Source organism: Zeugodacus cucurbitae, chromosome 6, assembly GCF_028554725.1.
Source record: "Zeugodacus cucurbitae isolate PBARC_wt_2022May chromosome 6, idZeuCucr1.2, whole genome shotgun sequence".
NCBI lineage: Eukaryota > Metazoa > Arthropoda > Insecta > Diptera > Tephritidae > Zeugodacus > Zeugodacus cucurbitae.
Window position 1 is genome coordinate 29206950 of NC_071671.1, and position 26610 is coordinate 29233559.

Sequence of the window (26610 nt, forward strand, 5' to 3'; positions counted from 1 at the left end):
TAAGAAAATATATCAGTATATTGATATAAAAATAAATAAAAAAAATTAAAAAAGCGCTTACATGCGAGGAAGAATACGACACTGAAAATTATATAAAGTAACTATGCCCAAATTCTAGCAATCAAAACTACCTTTGGAAAGCCCAAAAGTATTTTAGGCCACCAGTAGACTCCAACATGCCCATAAGACAGTCGAATGGTAATTGGGCACATAGTGATGAAGAAAAGGCACTTTGCTTCGCAAATATGCTAGAAAAGGTATTTCAACCTAATTGCCCAAATAACACTTTTAAGTTGGCAACTTTACCTTATACTGCTAACGAGTCGACCGTGTCTATTAGGACGTCTACTTATGAAATTATAATACTAGGATCATAAAAGAGCTAAATCCAAAAAAGGCTTCAGGACATGATAATATTACTGCAAAAATGTTAATTGAGTTACCGAATATTGATATTAATAGTACTCTCCTTGCTCTTTAATGCAATTCTTGGTGTCGGGTACTATCCAATTTCGTGGAAAAGTCGCAGATCGGTATAATAGGTAAACCTGGGAAAGACTTAACACAGCCGTCTTCCTACAGACCAATAAGTCTCTTACCCTGTATTTCCAAAATATTCGAAAAAGTTTTACTATCAAAAATTCCTCCAAGAAAATAATATAATACCAACCCACCAATTCGGGTTTCGTACTAAACATGGCAGTATAGAGCAAGTAAATAGAATTACTAACGAAATCAGGAAGACATTTGAGCACAGAGAGTACTGTTCAGCTATTTTTCAAGATGTAGCTCAGGCGTTCGATAAGGTCTAGCATGAAGGCCTCTTATGGAAAATCAAAAACACTTTACCTGAAATGCTTAGAACAATCACGGGTTCACCATGGTACATGATTAACGAAAATATCCATAAAGATCTTGACATTCCTATGGTAAAGAAGGAGGTAGAGGACAGCAGAAAGAAATATATTTCTAAACTTCGTGAACATCCAAACCCATTGGCTAATGCCTTGGTAAATTCCTGCAATTAAACACGATTATAAAGGAGGGATCTACCGGCCTATTATAGAGCAATCTAGCCCACATATAGATACGTGAAACATAAACAAATATTGGCTTTACCCGAAGTTAATCTTTCTTTACTTGCTTTTGCTTGTTTTACCCTAAAATAGTAGTGTCATACTTACTTGCGGAAGGTGCTTTGAATCGTGTAGAGGTTGGCTGACTGCTGTAGCTCACATTTTTTATAGCTACAGTGATTTCGACAATGTAGTCAAAATCAGGTTTTAAATTAGTTTCCTTGTAAGTAACTGAACCATTACTATCATAAACTGGTAATATTGTACGAGTGTATGTATGGTTTGGTCCACCTTCACGTTCACCGAAAAATTTGAGCTGAAATGTGTTGATTTCTCCATTTGTGGTACAAGGAATTGTCCACGTGATCATAACATGTGCTTGATATTGGTTTTCCGTAGGATACGGACCAAATACTGCTGTGTTAAGGTCTTCAAGTGGTTCTGAAACTATAAATTCTATAAAAATATGATCATTATTATAATTTTAAAGTCAGAAATTTACTCCATGGTGCAGTTTCCACTACAAGTGGTCTACTATAATGTCCCACGCCATATTCGTTTTGAGCTGCTACTTGAATGCTATACGAGGTATATGCGAGTAAGTTTTGAAAAGTCTGTTGTAAACTTGCCGTTTCTCGCGGTATGGCTTCCGTAGTTACGAACGAACATTTTGAAGGCACAAAATATTTTGGTCCAATGTATTGAAAATACGAAATGTACAACTTTATATTACCATTAGAATACATTGGTAAACTCCACTCAAATTGTAATGAAATGTTCGTTGATGACTTCAGTGTTAAATGTTCTGGTGGAGTTGGATCTAAAAAATACAAAAAATACAGTTAATTTCCTATATGTGATATACTATATGTACACACTGTTTGACTTTTTTTTCATTAGAAAGGCATAACATTATTCCGACTGTTTTTTTTTTTATAGCAGACCTTCGTGCATGTTCATGTCGTAGTATGATTTGATTTCATGAGAAGTCTGAATGCTGCACTCTACCTAGAACTCTTTCGAAAGAACACTAACCGAAATTTTTGGAATTTTATCTTTGGTTTTCGTTCAGTATTTTATAATTTAGGGCCTTTACCTCGCTTTGGTTCTAGTATATCCTTATGTTACGATCAATTTTATCCATTATAAACTATAAAGAAGGTTAAATAAAACATTGCTGATAGCTCTCTAACTTTTTACCCCATTGGAGAATATGGGGCCCTAATTAGATCACTTCAAGCTATAACTCTTTGTCCGGCATATTAATAATGCAATATTGGGTAGGATGCAGTCATAGGTAGAAGTTCACGTAATTGAGGAAAATTTCTCACTGTCATTCACTTGGGAGTGGCCAGGAACGATTCTTTTGCATGTGGCTCAAGCAGCTCACGACTTGCGGTCTTAGGCCAAGTATCCTCTGGGTAGCCAACAGACATCCATTTGGAGGCGAGCTAAAGTGAGAAGGCGAATCCCGCTTATGCGGTTGTGCGTAGGGTTTGGGACTAACGATATAAAAACGAATAACCAATGAACAGGAAGCCCCCCAATTTTGATGACGAACACCACAAACGTATTAAGGACTATGATTTAAGGGCATGCACCTGGAATGTCCGGACCCTTAATTGGGAAGGTGCCTCTGCCCAGCTGGTTGATGTCCTCGTAAGAGTAAAAGCTGACATCACCGCAATCCAAGAAATGCGATGGACGGGACAAGGACGGAAGAAGGTGGGTCCTTGTGACATCTACTACAGCGGCCATATAAAGGAGCGCAAATTCGGTGTGGGATTCGAAGTGGGAGAGAGACTCCGTCGTCAAGTATTGGCATTCACTCCGGTGGATGAACGTCTAGCCACAATCCGCATCAAAGCAAGGCACAACAAACACAAGGAAGGTTCGACATCGAGAAGCAGCAATCACAATCGACAGCCCAACGATTTTCTACTCGACTTGCACTCCTGCTCTCTGAGAGCACTCATCAGCATCTCGGTATAAGGGAATTGTGGGACGGCATATGTAACTCCTTACGTGCAGCTGCCACCAAACCATTGGCTTTCGCAAAAGTAAAAAAAACAGCTAGTATGAAGAGGATTGTCGTCTCGCAGTGGAAAGAAAACAGACTGCCTACCTCGCAATGTTGCGATCGACCTCAACACGAGCGGGATGGGAAAGATACCGAAAGCTGAAGAGGGAAGCGAGACGCATTTGCAGACAAAAAAAGAGGCTGAAATGCGTGAGTATAAAGAGCTTGACAAGCTGGCCGACAGGGGTAATGCTCGAAAATTTTACGAAAAGATCCGGCGACTAACTGAAGGTTTCAAGACCGGAGCACACTCCTGTAGGACTCCCAAAGAGGATTGTAGAACCGTCACACCATCTCTTTGTCGATTTTAAAGCTGCTTTAGCACGAAAAGGAGTTGCCTCTATGCCGCGATGTCTGAATTTGGTATCCCTGCAAAATTAATACGGCTGTGTAAGCACACACAGATCCATCAGGATCGGGAAGGACCTCTCCGAGCCGTTCGATACCAAACGAGGTTTCATACAAGGTAGCTCACTATCGTGTGACCTCTTTAACCTGATGCTGGAGAAAATAATACGAGCTGCAGAGCTAAATAGAGAAGGTAAAATTTTCTATAAGAGAGTACAGCTGCTGGCGTAGGCCGATGATATTGGAAACAATACCCGCGCCGTTAGTTCTGCGTTTTCCAGACTGGATAAGGAAGCGAAGCGAATGGGTCTGGTGGTGAACGTGGACAAGACGAAATATTTCCTGTCATCAAACAAACAGTCAGCGCATTCGCGTCTTGGCTCCCACGTCACTGTTGACAGTAATAACTTTGAAGTTGTAGATAATTTCGTATACCTAGGCACCAGCATCAACACCGATAATAATGTTAGCCTTGAAATCTTACGCAGAATCACTCTTGCCAACAGGTGCTACTGACTGAGTAGGCTATTGAAAAGTAAAGTCCTCTTTCGAGGAACAAAAACTACACTCTACAAGTCCCTCATCATTCCCGTCCTTCGATGTCAACATCCTTTGAGACGGTACTGGGAGTTTACGAGAGAAAGGTTTTGCGGAAAATTTATGGTGCCTTAAACATTGGCAACGGCGAATACCGCAGTAGATGGAATGATGAGCTGTATATGTTATTCGACGACATAGACATAATCCAGCGAATAAAAAGATAGCGGCTGCACTGGCTAGGTCATGTTGTTCGAATGGACAGAAGTGCTCCAGCTCTGAAAGTGTTCCATGCAGTACTCGCTGATGGAAGCTGAGGAAGAGGGAGGCCTCTTCCGATGGAAGGACCAGGTGGAGATGAACCTGCCTTCTCTTGGTATTACCAATTGGCGCCAAACTGCCAAAAGGAGAGATGCGTGGAGCGCTGTCTATGAAGTTGAATATTTTCAGTATTCGTTATTCGAATTGCGCTATTGTGAATATATTCCATATCTTATAACTACTCCACTATTAAGATAGAATTAGAGGTAATATAATATAACGCCATACCCTTAACCATTGTCACCGTAACGATATTTACTATTATCGATTATTGATGCCATTACCATAAACAGTTGATCTTTCATTTGGAATTTTTGTTTTAATTTTTAAAAGTGCCAAACAAACCAAATAAAATGAGCAGTAACGAAGAAATTTACGAAATATTTTTTAATATTATCCTATTAATGTTAATAGGTACCAACGGTTAAATAATCCGCTAAGATTCTGCTATCTGTATAAATACAAACTTATGAGACGAACAAAACAAAATGCAAACAAAATTTCAAATGAAAATTCAAAAAATCAATAAACAGTTTTTTTATGGTTACCGCCGAAAATCAAAACTCAATTGATAGTTATGGTTATGGGCATGTTGTTATGATAACGCACCTCTAATTGGAAACATTTTTGCCGTACTGTTAGATTTTCAGACAATTGGGAAACATTTGTTTCACGTTAAATACTAGTTAGATTTTGTTTTATTGTTCGTTTTATAATAACAATTTTGTACACTGAACTACTTTAAGATCTATTAATTTTACCTGTCGAAAAATTGAAGTTTGATTGAGATAAATATAGGCTATATAAACTAAAAAAATAGAATGCAATTTAATATAATTGATATGTATGTGTACTAGAGTGAAGAAAAATGGGCGATTGCACGCACAGACGGACGGAATTACAAACAACTGGAATTTAACTCGCCTAATCATACAGGTTAGTTTTATACATTTAGCTGTATATCTATCTCGATTAGTTTTAGATACTAACAATCCTTGAACACACTCTGTGCAAGAATATTACAATTAATTATATACATACTGAATGGTAGTGTCCACAAAATAGTTTCTTCCGCGGGAGACCATCCGGCAACATTGAATAAAGCAATTCCGCATCTAAAAAATTAACAATACATATACATAAGTAGTAATTTATAACATTTTTCATAAAAAATATCAAAAATAGTGTTGTCAGTTCTATTTATGTATATTTATTAGTTGTTTTTATATATAGTAAAATAACTTGTACGAAGATGAGAGCTGCAAAATTTAAATAAAAACCATGAACTTAGCCTTGACGACTATGTTCTATTATATTTACAACGCGGTCATAAAGTCGATTTGCAGGTATGGTATTCAACGGTACGACCTGTGCAACTATTTGCCACACAAAATGCACACAAGGTTTCGATGTTAATCCAATATTTTTGAAAAAGTTTTAATTATAATTAAAAATTTCTGATTTTACAATGTAAATTTGATTATTTTATTTCGAGGCACGCACTGTACACACTGTACACATCTGACACGTGGAATACACTTGGAAATTTCACTCTTCCGTTCGGCGGACGGCTGCTGAAAAATCAGATACGCACGGGATCAGTTCGTTGGTGATAGTTTGTTTGATGTGTTGTTTGATGGGTCGTGTTGTGTGTGATGCATGATGCGTGTGGTGATGTGTGTCGTGTGTAATGTGATTTGCAGGTGATGTCCTGGATTAACTGTCTAGGAACTTATGCAGCTGTTGCAATGTGTTCACTACGGCACTCAATCCTGTTTTACATCGCTGGGGTTGCTGATGATCATATCGTTCCGGAGATGGCCGCGACCGTGCTGCTCCGGTGGGTTCAGTGCGTTGCACACTTCGTAGCGGAACCGAATCGCTGTGTTTTCGTCGACAGATCGTTGTTGTTGCATCGGCTCGTTTAGGAACTCGATGGAACAGCGTATGATGTGGTTTGTTACAGTATTGGCATGAACTTTCGGCCAAGCACTCGATGGTGGCATGGTCATCTGCCAAGCAGTTCATACAATGACCGTGCGCTCTTGCACCTTGCTGACGTTGAGCGGGCTTCCTGCTTTCAGGGTATTCTTCTCCTCTCTCATGGTTGCTGCGGCGGAAGGCGGCCCCATAGCCAGTTGCGTCCTCGGAGCGGTGATGGGAGCAGCTGATTGCCTAGGTGAAGCAATCATGGCCCGGTGTATTTAAAATTTTTCTAAACTAAACTTAAACTTTTGTGTAATTGTATGTATGTGATTGGCGTTGCAACCGTTTAGCCGGTTATAGCCGAATCGACGATAGTGTGCCACCTCTCTCTCTCCTTCGCAGTTCGGCGCCATTTGGAGATCCCAAGTGTAACCAGGTCGTTCTCCACCTGGTCCCTCCAACGTAGTGGAGGCCTTCCCCTTCCTCGGCTTCCTCCGGCGGGTACTGCATCGCACACTTTCAGGGCTGGAGTGTTTTCGTCCATTCGGACAACATGACCTAGCCAGCGTAGCCGCTGTCTTTTTATTCGCTGAACTATGTCAATGTCGTCGTATAACTCGTACAGTTCATCGTTCCATCGTCTGCGGTATTCGCCGTTGCCAATGTTCTGAGGACCATAAATCTTGCGCAAAATTTTCCTCTCGAAAACTCCTGGTGTCGTCTCATCTGATGTTGACATCGTCTAAGCTTCTGCACCGTAAAGCAGGACGGGAATGATAAGCGACTTGTAGAGCTTGATTTTGGTTCGTCGAGAGAGGACTTTTCTGTTCAATTGCCTACTCAGTCCAAAGTAGCACCTGTTGGCAAGAGTTATTCTGGCTGGATTTCGAGGCTGACATTGTTCGTGTTGTTGATGCTGGTTCCCAGGTATACGAAATCATCTACGACCTCGAAGTTATGACTGTCAACAGTGACGTGGGAGCCAAGAGGCGAATGCGCCGACTGTTTGCTTGATGACAGGAGATATTTCGTCTTGTCCTCAATCACCTCCAGACCCAATCGCTTCGCCTCCTTATCAATGCGGGAAAAAGCAGAACAAACGGCGCGGTTGTTGCTTCCGATGATATCAATATCATCGGCGTACGCCAGGAGCTGTACACTCTTGTAGAAGATTGTACCTTCTCTGTTTAGCTCTGCAGCTCTTATAATTTTTTCCAGCATCAGGTAAAAGAAGTCACACGATAGTGAGTCACCTTGTCTGAAACCTCGTTTGGTATCGAACGGCTCTGAGCTTTTGGTGTTGCTCAACGTCAATTTACATAGCCGTATTAGTTTTGCGGGGATACCAAATTCAGATATCGCGGCGTAAAGGCAGCGATTGTGTAATTAGTTTCATTTATATTAATAAACCATAATCTTATTAAATCTTACATGGGGACTCAACCGAAGAGCAAAAGCGGAACGCGAAATGTTACATTCAAATAAAAAGTCGAGTAAATTCACAGCAGCCAAAAAAACACAGAAAAACGAAGCAGAAAATTCGAAGAACGAAGGAGTTGCGGTCAAAGCAAGCAGCGAAAACAAAGCAGAAGTCAACGAAATTGATATATTCGAACAAAAGCAGAACACCGTAGATTTTGACGAAAAAGTAGAGAAGAAAAAAGAAGAAGCAATCCTTGCTTAATGGGAAATCTATTCCAATTCGCCAGTGGATTGCTAATTTCGATGAAAATGCTGAGGCTTATGATTTGACACCCGAGCAAAGTATGTCAACGCACGCAGGAATCAGTGATTTCGTACATAGCTGATTGAGTCGAGGTGCGCAATGAACAAAAATATCCCTTATGTAGCACACGAAGTTATAAAGAATTAATCAAAGCATACGAATTCATCGAGCCGTTGGTTAAGCCTAATGAAGCAAATAAACGTCGGTATGCGGCAGGTGATCGTGAGCAAATTGAAACAGATAAGAGTGGCAGTAACGTAGAGGTAGGCACTGTTTCAATTGTGGTTCAACGCAACACAAAATGTTCGATTGCAAACAAGACACAAAGTGTTTTAAATGTAATGGAATTGGTCATATGGCTAAGCAATATCCCGAGTATAGGCATAATATCAACATTGTATTTAACAAAGAGCGAATGAAGCAGTTGAAAATTAATAACGAAAACTTGTGATGTTTGGTAGACACTGGAGCAGACGCGTCGTTAATACGTATGGATGTGTATGAGCAGATATTTAGCAAATGCAAGTTGCAGAAAAGTTTCGCTACACTATATGGTTTAGGCAACGTCGCCGCAGATGTGGTGGGTGAATTTGTAACGCAAGTCAATGTCGACGGGTTATGTACGCAGCACACCTTTTTAGTAATCACAGATAGTAAAATCAATGTAGACGTTATCGTTGGGTACGATTTCTTAAAAAAAAATTGTTGTTGCAATAGACGTCAATGGCTATCGCTTTCATCAGATTGAAGATAACGCAAGTCCTTATAATGTTTATTTTATGAGTAGCAACAATGAAATAGATGTTAAACCTAAATTCAAGAAAACTGCCGAACAATTCATTGAAAACTATAAGCCGAGTTTTATTCAGTTGAACTGTCCAATTAAGTGAATATTGTTCCAAAAAATAATGATATCGTTTTCCGTGAGTCTCCTACTCGTTTGTCAGTACCGGATAGAAAATTTTTTAAGAAACAAGTATATGAATGGTTGTAGAAAGGCATTCTATTTTAAAAAATATATTTTACCGTCATGGACCTTACAAATGGTTTCTTCCACGTCGAAGTTGAAGAACGATGTAGAAAATATACGGCGTTTGTAACAAAAGAAGGACTCTATGAATTTAACAGAGCTCCATTTGGTTTTTGCAACTCGCCCGCCGTTTTTGTACGCTACGTTAACTATATTTTCCAAAAATTAATAAATGAAGGTATAATGGAGATGTATGTAGATGACATCGTAATTTTTGGGTGCACAGATGATCAATGTTCAAGCAATATGCAACGGGTATTACAACAAGCGCAGCAGTATGGGCTAGAAATTAAGTGTGCAAAGTGCCAATTTCTAAAAAATCGAATTGTTTTTCTTGGACATGAGGTTGAAAACGGACGCGTCTGACCTGGACAAGGTAAAGTTAATGAAGTCAAAAACTTTTCGATACCAAAAAAAAGACGAGGCGTACAGGCGTTCCTGGATTTAACCGAATACTTTCAAAAATTTATCCGAGACTACCTTTACTTGCCAAACCATTAACAGAATTGCTTAAAAGAGATACAGAATTTCGGATTGGAGAAACAGCGATTAGAGCGATCAGTCGGCACTCATGTCGGAACCAGTTTTACGAATATACAAGCAGAATGCTAATACGCAGTTACATGTCGATGCCTCGAAACATGGATTTGACGCAACACTTTTGCAGCTGCATCCTGTTTTCTATTGGAGTAAATAGACTTCCCCTCAAGAGGAAAAATTACACAGCTATTTCCTTGAAGTTAAAGCAACTTATTTAGCGTCCAAGAAGTTGCGTCTCTACCCGATGGTCACAGAATTTACCTTGGTGACAGATTGTGTGGCTTTCAAGCAAACTAACGGAAAAAATATATGCCTGCTGAAGTGGTGCAGCAGACTATCAAAAACTGTATAGAATGTATTATGCATAACCAGAAGCTAGGTAAAAAAGAGGATTTTTTACATAGCAGCGATAAGAGCGATAGTCCCCTATCTACGCTTCATATTGACCATTTGGGTACATTGGATTCGGCATCAAAGAGTTACAAATATATTTTTGCTGTCGTGGATGGTTTTTCCCAATATACTTGGATATATCCCACTAAAACTACAGAAACACAGGAAGTTGTAAAACACCTTGAGTCATGGGTAATAATTTTCGGCAGTCCGCAGCGTACAATAAGCGATAAGGGTACAGCTTATACTTCTAAAATGTTTAAAGAATATTGTGAAAAACATAAAATCGAGAACGTCGAGATAACAGCGGGCGTACCAAGGGGTAGCGGTCAGATTGAGAGGGTCAACCGCGTTAATATCTCCGTATTAGCTAAGATGTCAGCAGTAGAAGCAGCCAAGTGGTATAAGTACACGTCACAAGTACAACACGCCATTAATTCTTCCCTTCATGACTCGACAAAATTTACATCATTCGAAATTGTGTTCGGTGTGAAGATGCGCAACGAAACAGATAGCGAGTTGCTGAAAGTACTGCAAGAAGAGGTGCTAGAAAGTATGCAAGATGAACGCAACAAGATTCGACAATAGGCCCGAAAGCAAAGAGCACAAAACGCATACAAATCAAATTATGATAATAAAAGAAAAGGGGAACATGGTTATCAGATAGCTGATTTAGTAGCCATTAAGGTCACTCTGTTTATAACAGGCAAAAAACTGGCCAGTAAGTATATTGGTCCATACGAGGTGGTAAAGATCAAAGGGCATGGCAGATATTTTGTTAAAAAAGTTGCAAATTGTCGAGGGCCACATCAAACGTCAAACTAGTGCTATGAAACTGTGACGTTACGTCGAACATGGAGAAGATGACTTTCATCAGGAGTCATCTGAGACTGATGACGATCAGGATGACCGAGTGTAAGGTGGCAACACCAGGTATAGATGACAGCCTTGTTCGAACAAGTGTAGATACAGATCGCGAAGAGTCAGCAGCAACGTCGGGTGTATTTAACATTTTTCTAAACTAAACTTAAACTTTTGTGTACTTAATTTCATTTATATTAATATTTTTTAAAAACGGTTTTATTTTGAATTTTACGAATTAACTGTATGGATTTTGATTAATTTAGCGTTTGACTTTGCGGTTTTGGTGTTTGGAAGGAAACACAATTTTACGAGTAGGCGAGTTATTACGCTAGTTTGCTTTCTTTCAATGCAACCTAGTCGCCTTTCCGTTGGAGGAAGACATTCGTCCTGGATGATGACGCATTCTCCTGCATGAGGTTCTTTCTGGGTCGTTTTCCATCGATGTTTCTTAAGGAGATTTTTGAGATAGCCTTCTTTCCATCTATATCTAAATTCATGATGGAGAATATTGATTCTTTCCCATCGATTTATTAAAGAGAGGGCGTCTCCTTCTGTCTCTGGTATGGCGAGAAGAGGAGCTCTTCTGAGGAAATGTCCTGGTGTGGGGCTGTGAAATCGGAGGGATCTTGGGAGAGAAGTGATATTGTGATAGTGTGGTAAACTCCTCATAATTGAATTTATGATTATCTGCCGTTCTCTTCAAATCTTTAAATGGGACTTTTACTGCTGATTCCCAGAGTCCGCCCATGCGTGGAGAACATGGGGATATAAATTGCCAATCGATCCCTAAGGTATATATTTTTTGGCAATTTCAGCGGAGACTTCTTTCATGAAGTTAGTTAAACTCCTTCTCTGTAGCTCTTTCGGCTCCGGTGAAGTTTTTCACATTGTCGCTCATTATCTTTGAAGGAACTCCGCGTCGTCCGACAATGCTGCAGCAAAATCAACCCCCGTTATGGTAAAAGGGTAGAACATAATTGCAGCGTTCATGTGGTAATACTTCCATGATCTGTGTACGCGTCGTTTGTTTGTACATAGACACTGTTTACACAAGAAAATTGTCCTATTTATTTGTGGCTTTAGTCCAAAAAGCAAAAAGGAGGAATGAGTGGCGCGCTCTGGTGGATTCGGCTATAATCGCTTAAAGCGGTTCCTACGCCAAATATATATATATATATATATATATATATAGTCGCGGTATATAAAATACTTGTCGGACCATTTGTTGCATGCTAACCATGCACCAAGCTGGTGGAGATATATTAGAAGTATGTAGATAAGTAAGCGCTCTCGCGTCTTGGCTCCTACGCCACTGTTAACAGTCATAACATTGAAGTCGTAGATAGTTTCCTCTACTTGGGAACCAGCGTTAACAACACCACCAGCCTCGAAATCCAACGCAGAATCACTCTTGCCAACTGGTGCTACTTTGGACTGAGTAGGCAATTGAAAAGTAAAGGCCTATCTCGACGAAACTAAATTAAACTCAACAATTCGCTTATGATTCCCGTCTTAATATATGGCTCTGAAGCGTGGGCGATGACAACATCCGATGAGACGACTCTTGGGGTTTTCGAGAGAAAGGTTTTGCGTAAGATTTCTGGTCCTCTGAACATTAGCAACGGCGTATACCGCAGACGATGGAACGATGTGCTGTACGATTTATACGAAGACATTGACATAGTCATTTGGTATTCCGACTTTCTTCTGATTCTGTTAGCCATGTAGGACCGTTCCACCAGGGTATAGTGCTGGTGAGGTGAAGAGGCTTACAACCTCTTTCCCCAATATCCACAGGGTTATCTGCTCTTGCAGCATGTTGCCATTTTGCTGGGCCAACTAAATCTAAGATCTGGGATATTCGGTTAGATACATAGGTCTTTCAGGTATAGGGTGGTTTTACTAACCATGCTAAAACTATTTCTGAGTCTGACCTAAGATACAGTTTATGATCGGTTAATTTGAGAAGGTTTTAAACCATTGAAATTAATTTTGCTAACAGAATGGCACCATTCAGTTCAAACTGTGGCAGACTGAGTGTCTTCAAAGGTGAGACTTTGGCTTAGGCTACCAAGAGGCGTGAAGATATTTTGTTATTGAGTGAGTGAGTACGAAAACTATTGCGCCATAAGCATTTTCAGAGGCATCACAGAAACCGTGTAATTCTGCATTAATGGTAGGGGTGAAATTTACCCATCGATGGATTTGGATGTATAATATTGTATGTAAAATGCTAGCAAATTGAACCCATTTTGTTAAACTTACAGGTTTTACCTGTTCATCCCATTCAGTGCCATCTTGCCACAATTCTTGAATCAGGATTTTTGCTTGACACATTATAGGCGAAAGCCATCCTGCGGGTCGAAAAGTTTTGCCACCGAGGAAAGAATTTAGCGTTTGGTTATGGTACTGAGTGCATACGAAAACTGTTGCGCAATAAGCATTTTCAGAGGCATCACAGAAACCGTGTATATGAGAATTGATCTGTTATCGCATTCTATTGAATCCCTAGAGTTTTTGTTGTACTAGCCTCTTCAATTTTAAGGAAGTTTGCATCAAATTCGTCTTTCTCTTTTATATCTTTTATTATTTCAAGGGGATTTTATATAATTTTCTTTAGGGGGAAACCTGCTGAATTTAGTGCTATTATCACTTGCGATAGTGGTTCGCACTCTAATGGAATACTGTGGCTACCTGAAAGTATATCGTTCACGTATGTTTGTGTTTGCAACACAGAAGATGCCAAAGGTAAATTTGTTTTACATGTTTTTGTCACTTCAATTGATGCCAAATGTAACTATTGAGTTTGTAGTCGCTAATTGGACTATTGTTTGATTTGCGGAAGACTATGCGTTGGAAATCTTGGACATCTTCATGTACTAGAATTTCCGTCATGTCGAACGTGACAATCGCACACATTTCAACTAAAAAAAAATGAACAAAAAATTTTTTTTTATTTGAAAGTAGAAATTTTTAATCATTGACATTTAATTGGAAGTCGTTGTTCCAACTAACGGTTCAAACGCCTATTTCAGCTAATTGTGAAGCAATATTCAAATAATTTTGATTGTAGAACGTTGTGCTTGGATGCCTTTAAAATTGGTATGAATTTCTCCCAAAAATAATTTATAGTTATTTTATTAAATATTAACCACATTCGCACGGGACATTTTTTTCATATAATATTTATGTTGATTTTGTTGTTATAATTCGAAATTATTTAACAACTAGTCCAATAAAATCGGGTAAAAAAAGTAGTAAATGTATTTATTTTTAAATAACAACAAACGAGAAACACAACAAAAATTGTATATGGTATTTAATGAAAATAGAATATGAAGCAGATTTTACTTCTTGACCATCGCAACAAAAGAAATGCAACTGGTTTATGTCTGGATTGCATTTAACCATTTTTTATCTAAATTTTATAATAAGGTATTATTTTAAATCCGATGACATAAAATTCATATTAACTCCAGTTGTACTATTTTGTGCACATGAAACAACATGGGGTAAAAAATTCCATTCAAATGAAGAGCATTTTAATTATTTTATAAAACCAACCAGGCTTGATGATATAAATTTGTTTTTAAACTGAGAATATTACCATCAGAAAGAAAAATATTTTAGAAATGAACTAAAGGATTGCTTAAGTTTAGTTAAGAGATTTATCAAGAAAATAATATGTTATTAGTTAGCTTATCACTTATAATAGCAAACGATATTCTCCTGATAACCTTGTTAAAATGAGCACTCTTATTCTTAAGACTATAATTTTCGCAAAATCTATTTGAATAGCTAGTTCAGTGGAATTTAAAGTGCGGTTTTTGCTCATATGTAAACAAATAATGTACTAATCTAATCTAAACTAATACATAATCTAGTATGTATTTAAATACTTAAGTCAATTTTATAAGACAAAAAATAAGTTTCAATTTTTAAATTCCACATCTACGTTGTCGCACGGGACCAATTTAAAGTAGTTATTTAAATAACAAAATCTCCAGATTTTTGAACAAGGCTTTTATTTTTTATTTTAATTGTATAAATATGAACTGTTTATATCCAAAATTTTGCGAACTTTCTGCTTATATTTCCGCTGCAGTAGTAACAAGTGTAACTTTTTGATGTCGAACTTACAGTTATTTGCAATCGTATATTTTATTATTCATTTGATTTTGCTAAAAGGATAAAGTCATTGTAATCCTTTTTGGACGATCTATCCATTTCCATCATGATTTTTTAAATTCATATTTTTATGATTTTCATCACCTTTACTGATTAATTTTGAGTAATTTGTAAACAATCATAAGTAATCATTATTTTTGAGCAAAAAATTAAAAATCATAAATAATCATTATATATGATTTTTATTTTTTTTGCTCAAAATAAAACTCACTTTTGGATTACATATTTGTTATTACGTTTTTTAATACTATTTTTTCATGTCCATTTAGAATGACATGAAAATATTGGAATGGCATCAAAACCGAATTTCATTGAAATTGGTCCAGTAGTTACTGAGATAAGGTTTTTGGCTCCTTTAGGCTGTGGCAAAATCATATCTTAAATTTGATCCTTCAGCTATGTTCTAAAAGGACATGAAAAAATAGTACTAACAAATAGTAATAACAAACATGTAATCCAAAAGTGAGTTGTATTTTGAGCAAAAAAAATAAAAATCACATATAATTATTATTTAGATTTTTAATTTTTTGCTAAAAAATAATGATTATTTATGATTTTTTACAAATTACTCAAAATTAATCATTAACGGTGAAGAAAATCATAAAAATCATTATAATATAATCATTATTTTGGGATTTTTATAATAAAACTTATAATGATTACGGTCCCTGCTTTGAACCCTTATAAAGGTTTTACACATAGCAAAAGTTAATGTATAATATGTTTCCTAGTGGAAACTTCTGATATTCTAGAGTAGCCTAGAGCTGTGGTTTCTGGAAAAATTGGTTTGAATGGTAGTCGCATAATATAACGACCATGATCGTTGTTCGCTTCGCATGCCTGGTCTTCTTCTGAAGGTTGGATAATCTGAGATAATTTTTCTACCTCCCAGAATTTTTTAAGTTGATTATTTAGATACTCGTTGAGATTGAGATTGAGATATTTTTCACATGTGTTGTGAAATAATGGATTTTTTCAGTTACTTGGCCACTTATAATCCTCCCAAAGATTGTATATTGGGCTAACAATTTATTGTAGATTTTCTCAATACCTTCAAGAATTATTTGAGGTATTAAGTCACTGCCTTATAATATATCGATTTGGTGCATTTTATTTACTTCATGGCTTGGAAGTGAATTTGTAAGTTGCGGTAGAATGATGGCTTGTGCATCTATTCTAATATCCGCATTTGGAAATATTATGGTGATGTCTTCGTTGACAATACACACAATTGAAATTGCTTTCACAGTCTTTTGTCGTATGAGCATTCGACAGACGGTTGATGCAAACTTTATGTTGTCTGACAGGATTGTTCCTGTGAGAAACGGATAGTTTTTTAAATTTCTCGCAAGATCTTATTTTATGACTTCCTTTACAGATTGCACATAATGATTTCCATTTATTAGTTTGGTTTGAATACGAATGGTTGACTTTTATTACCAGTCTATTGTATTGCATATTATTGCTGGCTTGAGGTTTAAATAAATTGAGTCATTTTGAAGACTTTTTGGATTCATATCTTCTTTGTCTATTCGCTTAGCTACCTCGTACTGAGCAGTGTGGAATGTTTACATTTGTTGCCACGTGGGCATTATTCTTCTATCCACTTGTGATTCTACTAGTGATGAGCGATATTGCTATTTTAGAATCACTGTGATTTTATATTGCTATTATGATCGAAACAAAAAAAAAACGAATTTATGAAAATTGTACTTCACATTTTTTTTTTAATTTTTTACATCTACATTTTTATTAATTTTAGCAATATTCAAAATTTACCTGCTTTTGTAATCACCGTACCCAAAATTATCAAAACTAAAATTGCTAAATTAATGAGATGTAGTTTGTCGTGTTCCTTCATAAAGTGGTGGAAAAATTGCGTTGAGGTGTATATATCGCTTGTGTTGTAACTGTATCACAATAAATGCGTTGGTTTTAAAGTTAACTTTAGTGCTGTGTGCTTAGCAACCCAATATTTTGCAACTCCAAATATTTTGTTCGAGTTCAAATCCTACATGAAATATGAATATATTTTTCGACTTTTTTGTTTTTTTATTATATTTTATTTTATTTCCAATTACTTATTATTTATTTGATTATTTGTAATTTCGGCCTATAATTATTTTTTTGGCAATACACATTATTCTAATTTCACCTAATGCGCATATAAAAGAACATCTGCGTGGGCAATTTCTATAGAGTGGTTCCCTTAAAGTGTGGTGTATATTCTCTGATGCAAACATTTTCTGTTCTATGTTCCTTTATATTGTGGTGCACACAATTGATCAGTTCCGTTATAAAGTGGTAAACATTGGCTTGCTTCCCCTTTTGAATGGTGTGTTCCTTTATAGTGTTCGAAATTTTTTCGATGTTTCCTAATGTCAAAGATCGTTTTAGCACAGCTAACATTTGCTCCTTCTTATTATTATACGTTCTTTGACTAAACGTCTCTATAGCTACTGTGATCTAACTCAAATTACTGAACTGTATACATTACATATGTACGTACAGTTTGTCAACTTATTCTTTGCAAAATGCAAATTGATACAAAAAATCAACTTAGTCAATAAATTTCTTTAACAAAGGTTTTCTTTTTTATGATTTTTCTTTTACAGTATGATTATAAGATATGTCTAGTCAAGCCAAGACGCGGAATCGGGTTTGCCATCTCCTGGCGTAGTACTTTCACTGCCATTCAGCAGGTCGGAGAAGTGTTCCGTCCATAACCCCAGTATGGACATCCGTTACCAGATTACCTCCTCGGTACCTACATGATAATGCTCCGGTCTTGAAAACTTCTGTAAATCGCCTCATTATTTCATAAAATTTTCGAGCATTACCCATGTCGGCTAGCTTTTCATACTCACGCATTTCGATCTCTTTCTATTAACGTCTGCAAATTCGTCTCGCTTCCCTCTTCAGTTCTCGATATCTATCCCACCTCGAACGTGTTGTGGTCGATCACAACATTGCGAGGTAGGCAGCCCGTTTTCTCTCCACTGCAGAACGACAATTCTCATCGTACCAACTGGTTTTTTGTCGTTACCGGAGACCAATTGTTTCGGCAGCAGCGGTATGCAATGAGTTTGAGATTCCTTGCGTTTGTTGGCGGGGGTTCTTTGCTGCACCGTGGCGGGTGCGTATCTTTGCTTCTACCAGATAATGGTCCGAGTCAATGTTTGGTCCTCGGAGTGTACGCACGTTTAAAACTCTGGAGACATGTCTTTCTTCTATCGTAACATGATCGATTTGATTACGGGTGTTTCGATCAGGGGACAGCCTCGTTGCTTGATGAATTTTCTTGTGCTGGAATCTGGTACTACAGACTTGATCTCTTGGTATTCGGCTAAACGACTAACCGAATTAACCGAATAGGGCATTATTCGAATAATTATATTTGGTTTGCACTATTCGGATAGTCGTCAGTCATCGACTATTCGATTAACCGCTCATTTTCGACAATTCGGTTAACCGTTCGTTGTCGACTATTCGAATAGTGCAAGTTCATTAATTTTCTTATTTTTATTGGAAATAGTGAAACATTAAAACTAACAAAAAACTTGCTTTAAAATACAAAAAAAAAAAAGAACGACTATTCGAGTAGTGGTAACTCTGCGACTAATCGAAAGGTACTAACCAGTTAATATTCGTACGAACGGTTACAAACCGGATATTCGAATAATCGGTTTTCAGGTTAATCGAATAATTTTAAGAGCCCTACTACAGACATCCATATTTCGGTCCCCCGCAAAGTCGATCAGTCTCAGGACGTTTGGCGATGTTGACTTTTCCTATTGTTGTGCCAAAGACACCTTCTTTACACACACTGCCGTTGAAATCGCCAAGCACGATTTTGACATCGTGGCTGGCGCTCGTAGACGCGTTCTAGGCCCTCATAGAAAGCATGCCCTCAAATCGTGATCCTTAAAACGTTTGCAGGGGTCGTCATTAAAAGTGGGGTTTCTCATCCGAGGCTCTGTTAGGTCTTTCATTGTGGAGTTTATTTTAAGTAGTGGGTCCCAAACCCTGCTCATAACTGCAGAAGCGGGCTTCGCCTACAAACGGATGTCTGTTGGCTATGCAAAAGAATTGTTCCTGGCCACTCCCAAGTGAATGGCAATCAGAAACTTTCCTCACTTGCGTGAACTTCTACATATGACCCCATCCTCTGGGATTATTCTGGCAAATATTCATGTTTCGAGTTGCATAGATCTAATAGGAAAAATTCCAAAAATTTGCCAGAAAGAGATGGAAAAAATATAAAAAAATGTTACAACAACAACAACTGCGCAATTCGAAACATGAATATATACCAGAATATTCCCAGAAAAACACGTGTTGGCCTTTTTTTAAACACGATTACATGCAATGTTATTTGACCAACGATTTTTACATTGCAATGTCCTACGAGAGTAATCGAGCGGTGCAACACTGCATTACCAGTCACTGGTGAAAGGACTAGTTACAAAATCGTTAGTGAATCGCTAGTACAGAATCACTATCGTTTTCGCTAATTCAATATGGCTAGTGATTTGACTAATTCGAACACGCTAGAGGTTTTATTATTCAAAATCACTAGCGATTCTACTGGTCCATTACCGCTTGTGGTTCTACGCCTGAGAAAAACTTTTGAAAACAACTTTTACAAAAAATAAAACAAATGTTTACGAAATACGCCAGAAAAATATTTATTTAATTCATGTACAAATATTCTTATATTCTATCTCCTCCCTTTTTTCGTCCTTAAAAATTATCTTACATTATATTATTCTTATATACTATTTTCTTTTTTGCTATTACTTTTTATTATTAGTTATTTTAATTAATTTTTATTTAATTTTTTTTTTAATTATTATTTATTATTGCAAAATACATACATATGTATGCAAAATAAAAAATATTATTAGTTTTTAGAATAACAATGTTAAATTGGTGTACTGTGATCTGCGGTGATTTTGTTGTTGTTTGTGATGATCCGGTGTTGGCGCCTCCGTCCGTGGTTTGCCTTCTTCTTTTGTTGCGTTCTTAATCTTATTGTATTATTTTTTGAAGTTATACTTCTTATACGAGTTCGGAAAAGTTGCGATAATTGTTGCGCAACAGCAACATTATGCATAAACATACATATGTACATGTTTATATGTTATTGAACAAACACACAAACTTACATTTGTATATGCGTGCACGTAAGTTTGTCAACCACCAAAAATCAAAAGCAATGTTCTACAAAAACAACAAGCGCCAAAAATTTATGTCGATATGTTTGCATGATCATACAAATTAGGTTTTTTAATTATAAAAAACATTTTTTTTTATTGGAGCATTTGTAACTCTTTTATTGAGGTGTAAATTTCAACTGAACTACTTAATTCTAATTTTTCTTAAAATTAGGCTTAAACTCTAAAGCAACGCTGACACTGTTGGAAACGGTTAACATTTTGTTCCACAGGATTACACTAGATTTGTCAGCACTTGTTACAGGTGCAATATAGCTTATTGGCAAAAATAAAAAGGGTTATGTTGCCACTTATAACTAATTAAAAAATAATTTAGTTTAGTGTGGGGTAGCTTAATTGGTGTTAACTCCTCCACCCTTAAAATCGAACGTCTTCGTTCGACGTTTTTACAACTTTTTTTGTTTTTAATTACCATTCATTATATTTGTTTTCGGTTACATTAGTATTAATTTCATTTTCTTTTCTTAATCATTACTACTATCAAATTATAATTTGAAAATTTTACAATATCTTTTACAAGAAGTACATTTTTTTGTTTATAGAAAATAGTAAATGAATAGTTTGAATAATTTGAATATAGGTTTTAATAACAGTATTTATTATCCATTTAAGATATTTTAATGGTAATTGCAATTTTGTTGGTAGTGAAATTTTTTGTTATTCATTATATAAATTAATTTTTGTTCGCTATATACTTTTTTTACATTATTGTATTCCTTATAATACATATGAATTTACTTCATTTAATTTTTTCATTTTTATAATTTCATATTTAAATTATATACTTAAAACTAACTTATATCCGACTTTTCTATTTTATTTTCAATTTTTTTTTTTGATAATTTATTTATGATAATTATTTTTTTGTGATAATTATTCATCTTTATAATTTGTTGGTTTTAATTTTTTTTCACATTTTAATTTTATGAGTTACATTATTACAATCGCTATGGTTAGGATTTCATTATATTTATTCCCATGCGGCATCCATAAAATTAAGTGTTGGTTTCTAAATGTTTTTTTTTTTTTTTTTTTTTTTTTTTTTTTTTTAATATTGCAATGAAATAATAATAAAGTAGAGGTTATGGAATAGGATAAAGATATAGGTTTGAACATTATTATTTTCATTATTATTGTTTATGATGTATTATTGTAATATATTGCAATTTTGCTGATGTTGCCGCAGCAAACAATCTCAAAAGATAAGAATTAGTGTTTTGTTCTATTTTTTTTTTTTGATTTGTTTTTTATTTTTTTATAAGGCTTTTGTGAATGATTTTGCCCGTTTGAGTTACCACTGTAGAATTATGATTTTCTTTTAGTATTTCTTTTCTATATCTTGAAGTCAGTTTATTGCCGTATCTTTTATTAATTTTGATGTAAATGGTTTCTCCAACGTTATATGCTTTAAATGGTTTTCTGTTTTTATTGTGAAAAATTAAGTCTTGTTCCTGTTTCTGTCTAAGTCTTTGAATGTTATTCTGTCTTGCTTTTTCATATTGTTCAGGGTTGGTATATATTCTGCGTCCAAAAAATTATTCGATAGGTTTTTGTCCCGTAGGTGAATGTATGGAGTAGTTGTATTCGTAAACTGCTCTATCGAGAAGCTCTGAAAAGGATCTTTCAGTATTTTCTGATTTTAAACATCTTATTATTTCTGATAAAGTGCAGTGGAAACGTTCAACTTGTCCATTAGCTGTGCTGGTGTGTGGAGGTGTTCTTTGTATTTTAATCCTAAGTTGATCATTTAACATAAAAACAAGTAAGGAAGGGCTAAGTTCGGGTGTAACCGAACATTTTATACTCTCGCAATTTAATGATGTAATTTTATAAAGATAACACAAGTCGACCCATATATTTGGTATAAAGTTCAATAGAATAAAGAAAATAAACATAAATAGTATATGGGGACTGAGGTAATTCCTAAACCGATTTTACTCGTTTTCACCACCAAGATACAATGTATCGAAGACTATACGCTCACTTAATTTAATATTACTTATAATTAGGTATATGGGATCTGGGGGAAGTTATGACCCGATTTTTACTATTTCAGGTACAGAGAGAAACTGTTATAAGAAAAAAATTCAGAGGGAATGAATTACATTAAAATATCTGAGGGATTTACCCATATTCCACCCGTGTTATCAGGGTGTCAAGAAAGTGTTATATACCGAATTTCATTGAAATCGGTCGAATAGTTTTTGAGATATGGTTTTTGACCCATAAGTGGGCGACGCCACGCCCATTTTCCATTTTGTAAAAAAATCTCAGTGCAGCTTCCTTCTGCCATTTCTTATGTAAAATTTGGTGACGTTTTTCGTTAGGGAGTTAACCTACTTTTAGTAATTTTCAACCTAACCTTTGTATGGGAGGTGGGCGTGGTTATTATCCGATTTCTTTCATTTTTGGACTGTATAATGAAATGGCTAGATGAAACGACTGCAGAAAGTTTTATTATATAGCTTTATTGGTTTGCGAGTTATATACAAAAAACTTATTTGGGGGCGGGGTCACGCCCACTTTTCCCAAAAAATTACATCCAAATGTGCCCCTCCCTAATGGGATCCTTTGTTCCAAATTTAATTTTCATAACTTTATTTATGGCTTAGTTATGACACTGTATAGGTTTTCGGTTTCCACCATTTTGTGGGCGTGGCAGTGGACCGATTTTGCCCATTTTCGAAAGCAACCTCCTCAGGGTGCCAAGGAACATGTGTTCCAAGTTTCATTAAGATATCTTAATTTTTACTCAAGTTATCCGTTGCATGGACAGACGGACAGACATCCGGATTTCAAATCTACTCGTCATCCTGATCATTTATGTATATATAACCCCATATCTAACTCTTATATTTCTTGGTGACACAAACAACCGTTATGTGAACAAAACTATTATACTCTGTGCAACAGGTTGCGAGAGTATATTTATTGAATGGGCGTTTAAAGATTTTTCGTTATCTATTATGATATTCTGAGGTACTCCGAAATTGAAAATTATTTGTCTAAGTGGTTCCCGTATGTCTTCTGAAGATCTTGAATTTATTAATTTTGCTTGTGCGTATTTGGAAAATTTGTCAACTGCTGTTAATATTAAATGTTTTTCGGCTATATATATATCGATATGTACTATTTGCCCTGGATATTTTGGAATTGGAGTTGTGTGAATTTCTGGATTATAAGGATGTCTATCGTATTTGTTTTCTGCGCAAATGCTGCACTGTTTAACTATTGATTTAATTTTTTGTAACATTTTTGGAAAATAAAATTTTTCTAAAATTTGTTTTTTGTTTTCAATTGTATTTCGGTGTGCTCTTTTATGTTCTATAAGTATTTGGTTTTCCTGTTCTTCTTTCGATTCTAAATCCTTAACCTTCGTTTGGGTGTGTCTAATTTTGTAATTACAAAAATGTATTGGATAAATTTCTTGAATTCTGCCTATTATTTCTTCTGAGGTAAATATTCCATTTATTACTGAAGGGTTAAGTCGCCTTTTTAAAATTGATAATAAATCTTCTGCTGAGTAACTTGGTTTGATTATTATATGTCTGTGGTATGTTGGGAAAGGTAATTTAAATTGATAGCTATTTTCTTGCCCTATGAATAAAAAAATTTGGTTTTTGAAAACATTTATTGGGGCTTCTACTGAGGGAATTAAATTATGAGATGAACTTTCATCTGAATTAGTAGCAACTGATAATGAATTTATTTGGAATGGTCTAGAGAGTGCATCCGCTACTATGTTGGATTTTCCAGGCTATATTTTATTTCATAATTGTACTCTTCGAAAATGGATTTCCATCGTTTTAGTTTCGAATTGCTATTTTTGTTACTAAGTGCATATGTTAATGGTTGATGATCGGTATGTACAGTCGACTATCGTTAATTCGAAACTCGAGGGACTCTTGAAATATTACGAATTATCGAGTATTTGAAATATCAAATGGTTCGAAATTTGTGAGAGAAGATAAATAAAACTTTGAATTATTAAGTGTTGGTTAATTTTTATTTATTAATATAAAAATGACAAGAATTAAGAGGTACATTCGTGTACATACATGTATTCGTAATGTGAATTAATTAATCTTTCGAAAGAACTTTGTTATACTGGTTTGCTTTAAATCACAATTCTGCTGCTCACACATTTATACTTTCTAGGGCTCATAACTAACGCTAACTTTTAATCTGCATACCAACGAAAGAGTAACAGTAACTTAATAACTAAACAAACCAATTCGTGAGAAGTGTGTGCGTCAAATAGTCAAACTAATGATAACAAAAACAAAGGATCGTGTATCTTGATACAAGTTTGAACTTGTCGCAAAATGTACTTACAATCTTTCCGCCTCTTCTCTCTGCAACTTTGAATTGTCGAGTGTTGGACGCTCATGAGTTCGAATTAACGCGTCGTTTTGTTAAATAGCAATGATTTTTTTGTTCTAATTACCAAGTGTATGAAAATGTATTGATTTAGTTCGAAATATAAAGAGATTTTGTAGGGAACTCGTGATTACTTTGAATTATAGGGAGGTTCGAATTATCGCAGGTTTGAATTAAAGAGAGTCGACTGTATTATAATTTTTGCTTGGCCATACAGATAATTTCTGAGAGAATTGAGTGCCCAGATTATAGCAAGCATTTCTTTTTCATTAACTGCATAATTTTCTTCTGTTTTATTTAAGGTCCTAGAAATGAAAGTTATGTGTTTACCGTTTTGTTCTAATACTGCGCCTAGTGCATATTCTGAAGCGTCTGTTGTGAGATTAAATTCTGTATTATAATTCGGATATTGCAGTATTACGTCTTTTGAGATGAGAGGATAAATTGATATCAATTTTCTTTGAAATATTTTTAGCAATTCTACCTTCTTCACCTCGAAGTAAATTCGTACGTGGTTTCGCTAATTTTGCGTAGTCTCTTATGAAGCGTCTATAATATCCGGAAAGACCTAAAAATGATCTAAGATCTTTAAGTGTTTTGGGATATGGAACATTTTCAATGACTTTTACTTTAGATGGGTTTGTGGAAATGCCAGCAGAAGAAACTATGAACCCTAAAAATTCTACTTGACCTTTATCAAAAATTATATTGATATGTTCTGTATGTGAATCTATGTCTTTGCTAAATATGATTATATCGTCTATATAGACATAACATATTTTTCCTATGTCTTGTCTGAGTATGTCGTATAATGTCCGTTGAAATATTGATGGAGCATTTTTTAGTCCAAAGGGGAGTCTAGTGAACTCATATTTTCCGTTGTTCACTGAGTCTTTAAGGGGAATTTGATGAAAACCGCTTTTTAAATCGATTACCGAAAATACTCGATTTTCTCCTAATTGTGCCAATACTTCATTTATCTCGGTTATGGGATATCTGTCTGCAATAGTGACCGTATTTAATTTTCTGTAGTCGATAACCAGTCTGAATTTCTTTTCACCAGATGCGTCGTCTTTTTTTGGTACAACCCTATTGGTGAGTTGTATGGTGATCTAGATTTTCTTATAATACCGTCTTCTAGTAATTTATTTATTTGTTCTTCTACTTCTTGTTTTAGGCTAATAGGATATGGGTAAGATTTTGAATAAATAGGAGTATCTGAGTTCGTTCTAATTTCTGCTATTACTTTTGTCGTATAGGTTAATTTTACGTTGGGTTCTGAAAATAAGTTTTTATGTTTATGTAAAAGTTGTTTAATTTGGTATTTTTCTGAAGCATTCATATGTTCATCACGGATTAGAATAGCATTAACGTCTTGAGCTTTATATTGGTGAAGTTTAATTTTACGTTTATTTGCTACGATCATAAAATTTTCTGTAGTATGTATTACTGCTGATAATTCTTTTAAACTATAATTTCCAAGAATTGCGTGAAAAGCTGAAAGAGCTGGTAATAAGAAAAACTTTAGTTTACATTCTTCGATATTAGAAAGATTTAAGAAAGTGTGATGGGTAACTTTTATTTTACCACCAACAGAATTTGAGTAAAAAGGGTTATCGTTTTCTTTAGGATTTGGAACTAAATTTGAATTAATATAATTTTTATTTGAGCCTGTATCTACTAATATTTTTAAAATTTGTCCGCTCTCCGTTTTGCATTTGAAATACGGCAACGAAGAGCTATTTAACCTAAAAAATGTATATCTGTCAGATCTACAGATGGTTCATCTTTACAACTTTCTACATTATTAGAGGTATTGTAGTTATAGTCACTGTATTGGTAGTCGGTAGTTTGGTCATTATCGTACTGGTGATTCTGTTCGATTTTAGGTTCAAAGCATGAATTTACATGAAATTTTCTATTTTGGTTGGAACTATTTTAATTGAACGAATTGTTGTTGTGGA

At 35.6% G+C, this 26610-nt stretch overlaps 2 protein-coding genes across 28 annotated transcripts in view; one reads left to right on the forward strand and one right to left on the reverse strand.

The window, feature by feature from the left end:
* Ptprq_4 (phosphatidylinositol phosphatase PTPRQ) overlaps window positions 1–26610 on the reverse strand; it is a 474745-nt gene that overhangs the window by 132029 nt on the left and 316106 nt on the right. For all 26 annotated transcript variants that reach the window (XM_054235185.1, XM_054235183.1, XM_054235189.1 and 23 more), the window contains 3 exons: window positions 5404–5477; window positions 1579–1896; window positions 1185–1523 (listed from right to left, as the gene is read on the reverse strand). In XM_054235185.1, the coding sequence (XP_054091160.1) occupies window positions 1185–1523; window positions 1579–1896; window positions 5404–5477 (731 nt within the window). The remainder of the gene's footprint in view (window positions 1–1184; window positions 1524–1578; window positions 1897–5403; window positions 5478–26610) is intronic.
* LOC128922870 (uncharacterized) overlaps window positions 1890–26610 on the forward strand; it is a 140094-nt gene continuing 115373 nt past the window's right edge. The window contains exon 1 of one of the 2 annotated variants that reach the window (XR_008472063.1): window positions 1890–5298. The gene's annotated coding sequence lies outside the window, so the exon portion shown is untranslated. The remainder of the gene's footprint in view (window positions 5299–26610) is intronic. The other variant, XM_054235200.1, reaches the window with a different exon arrangement.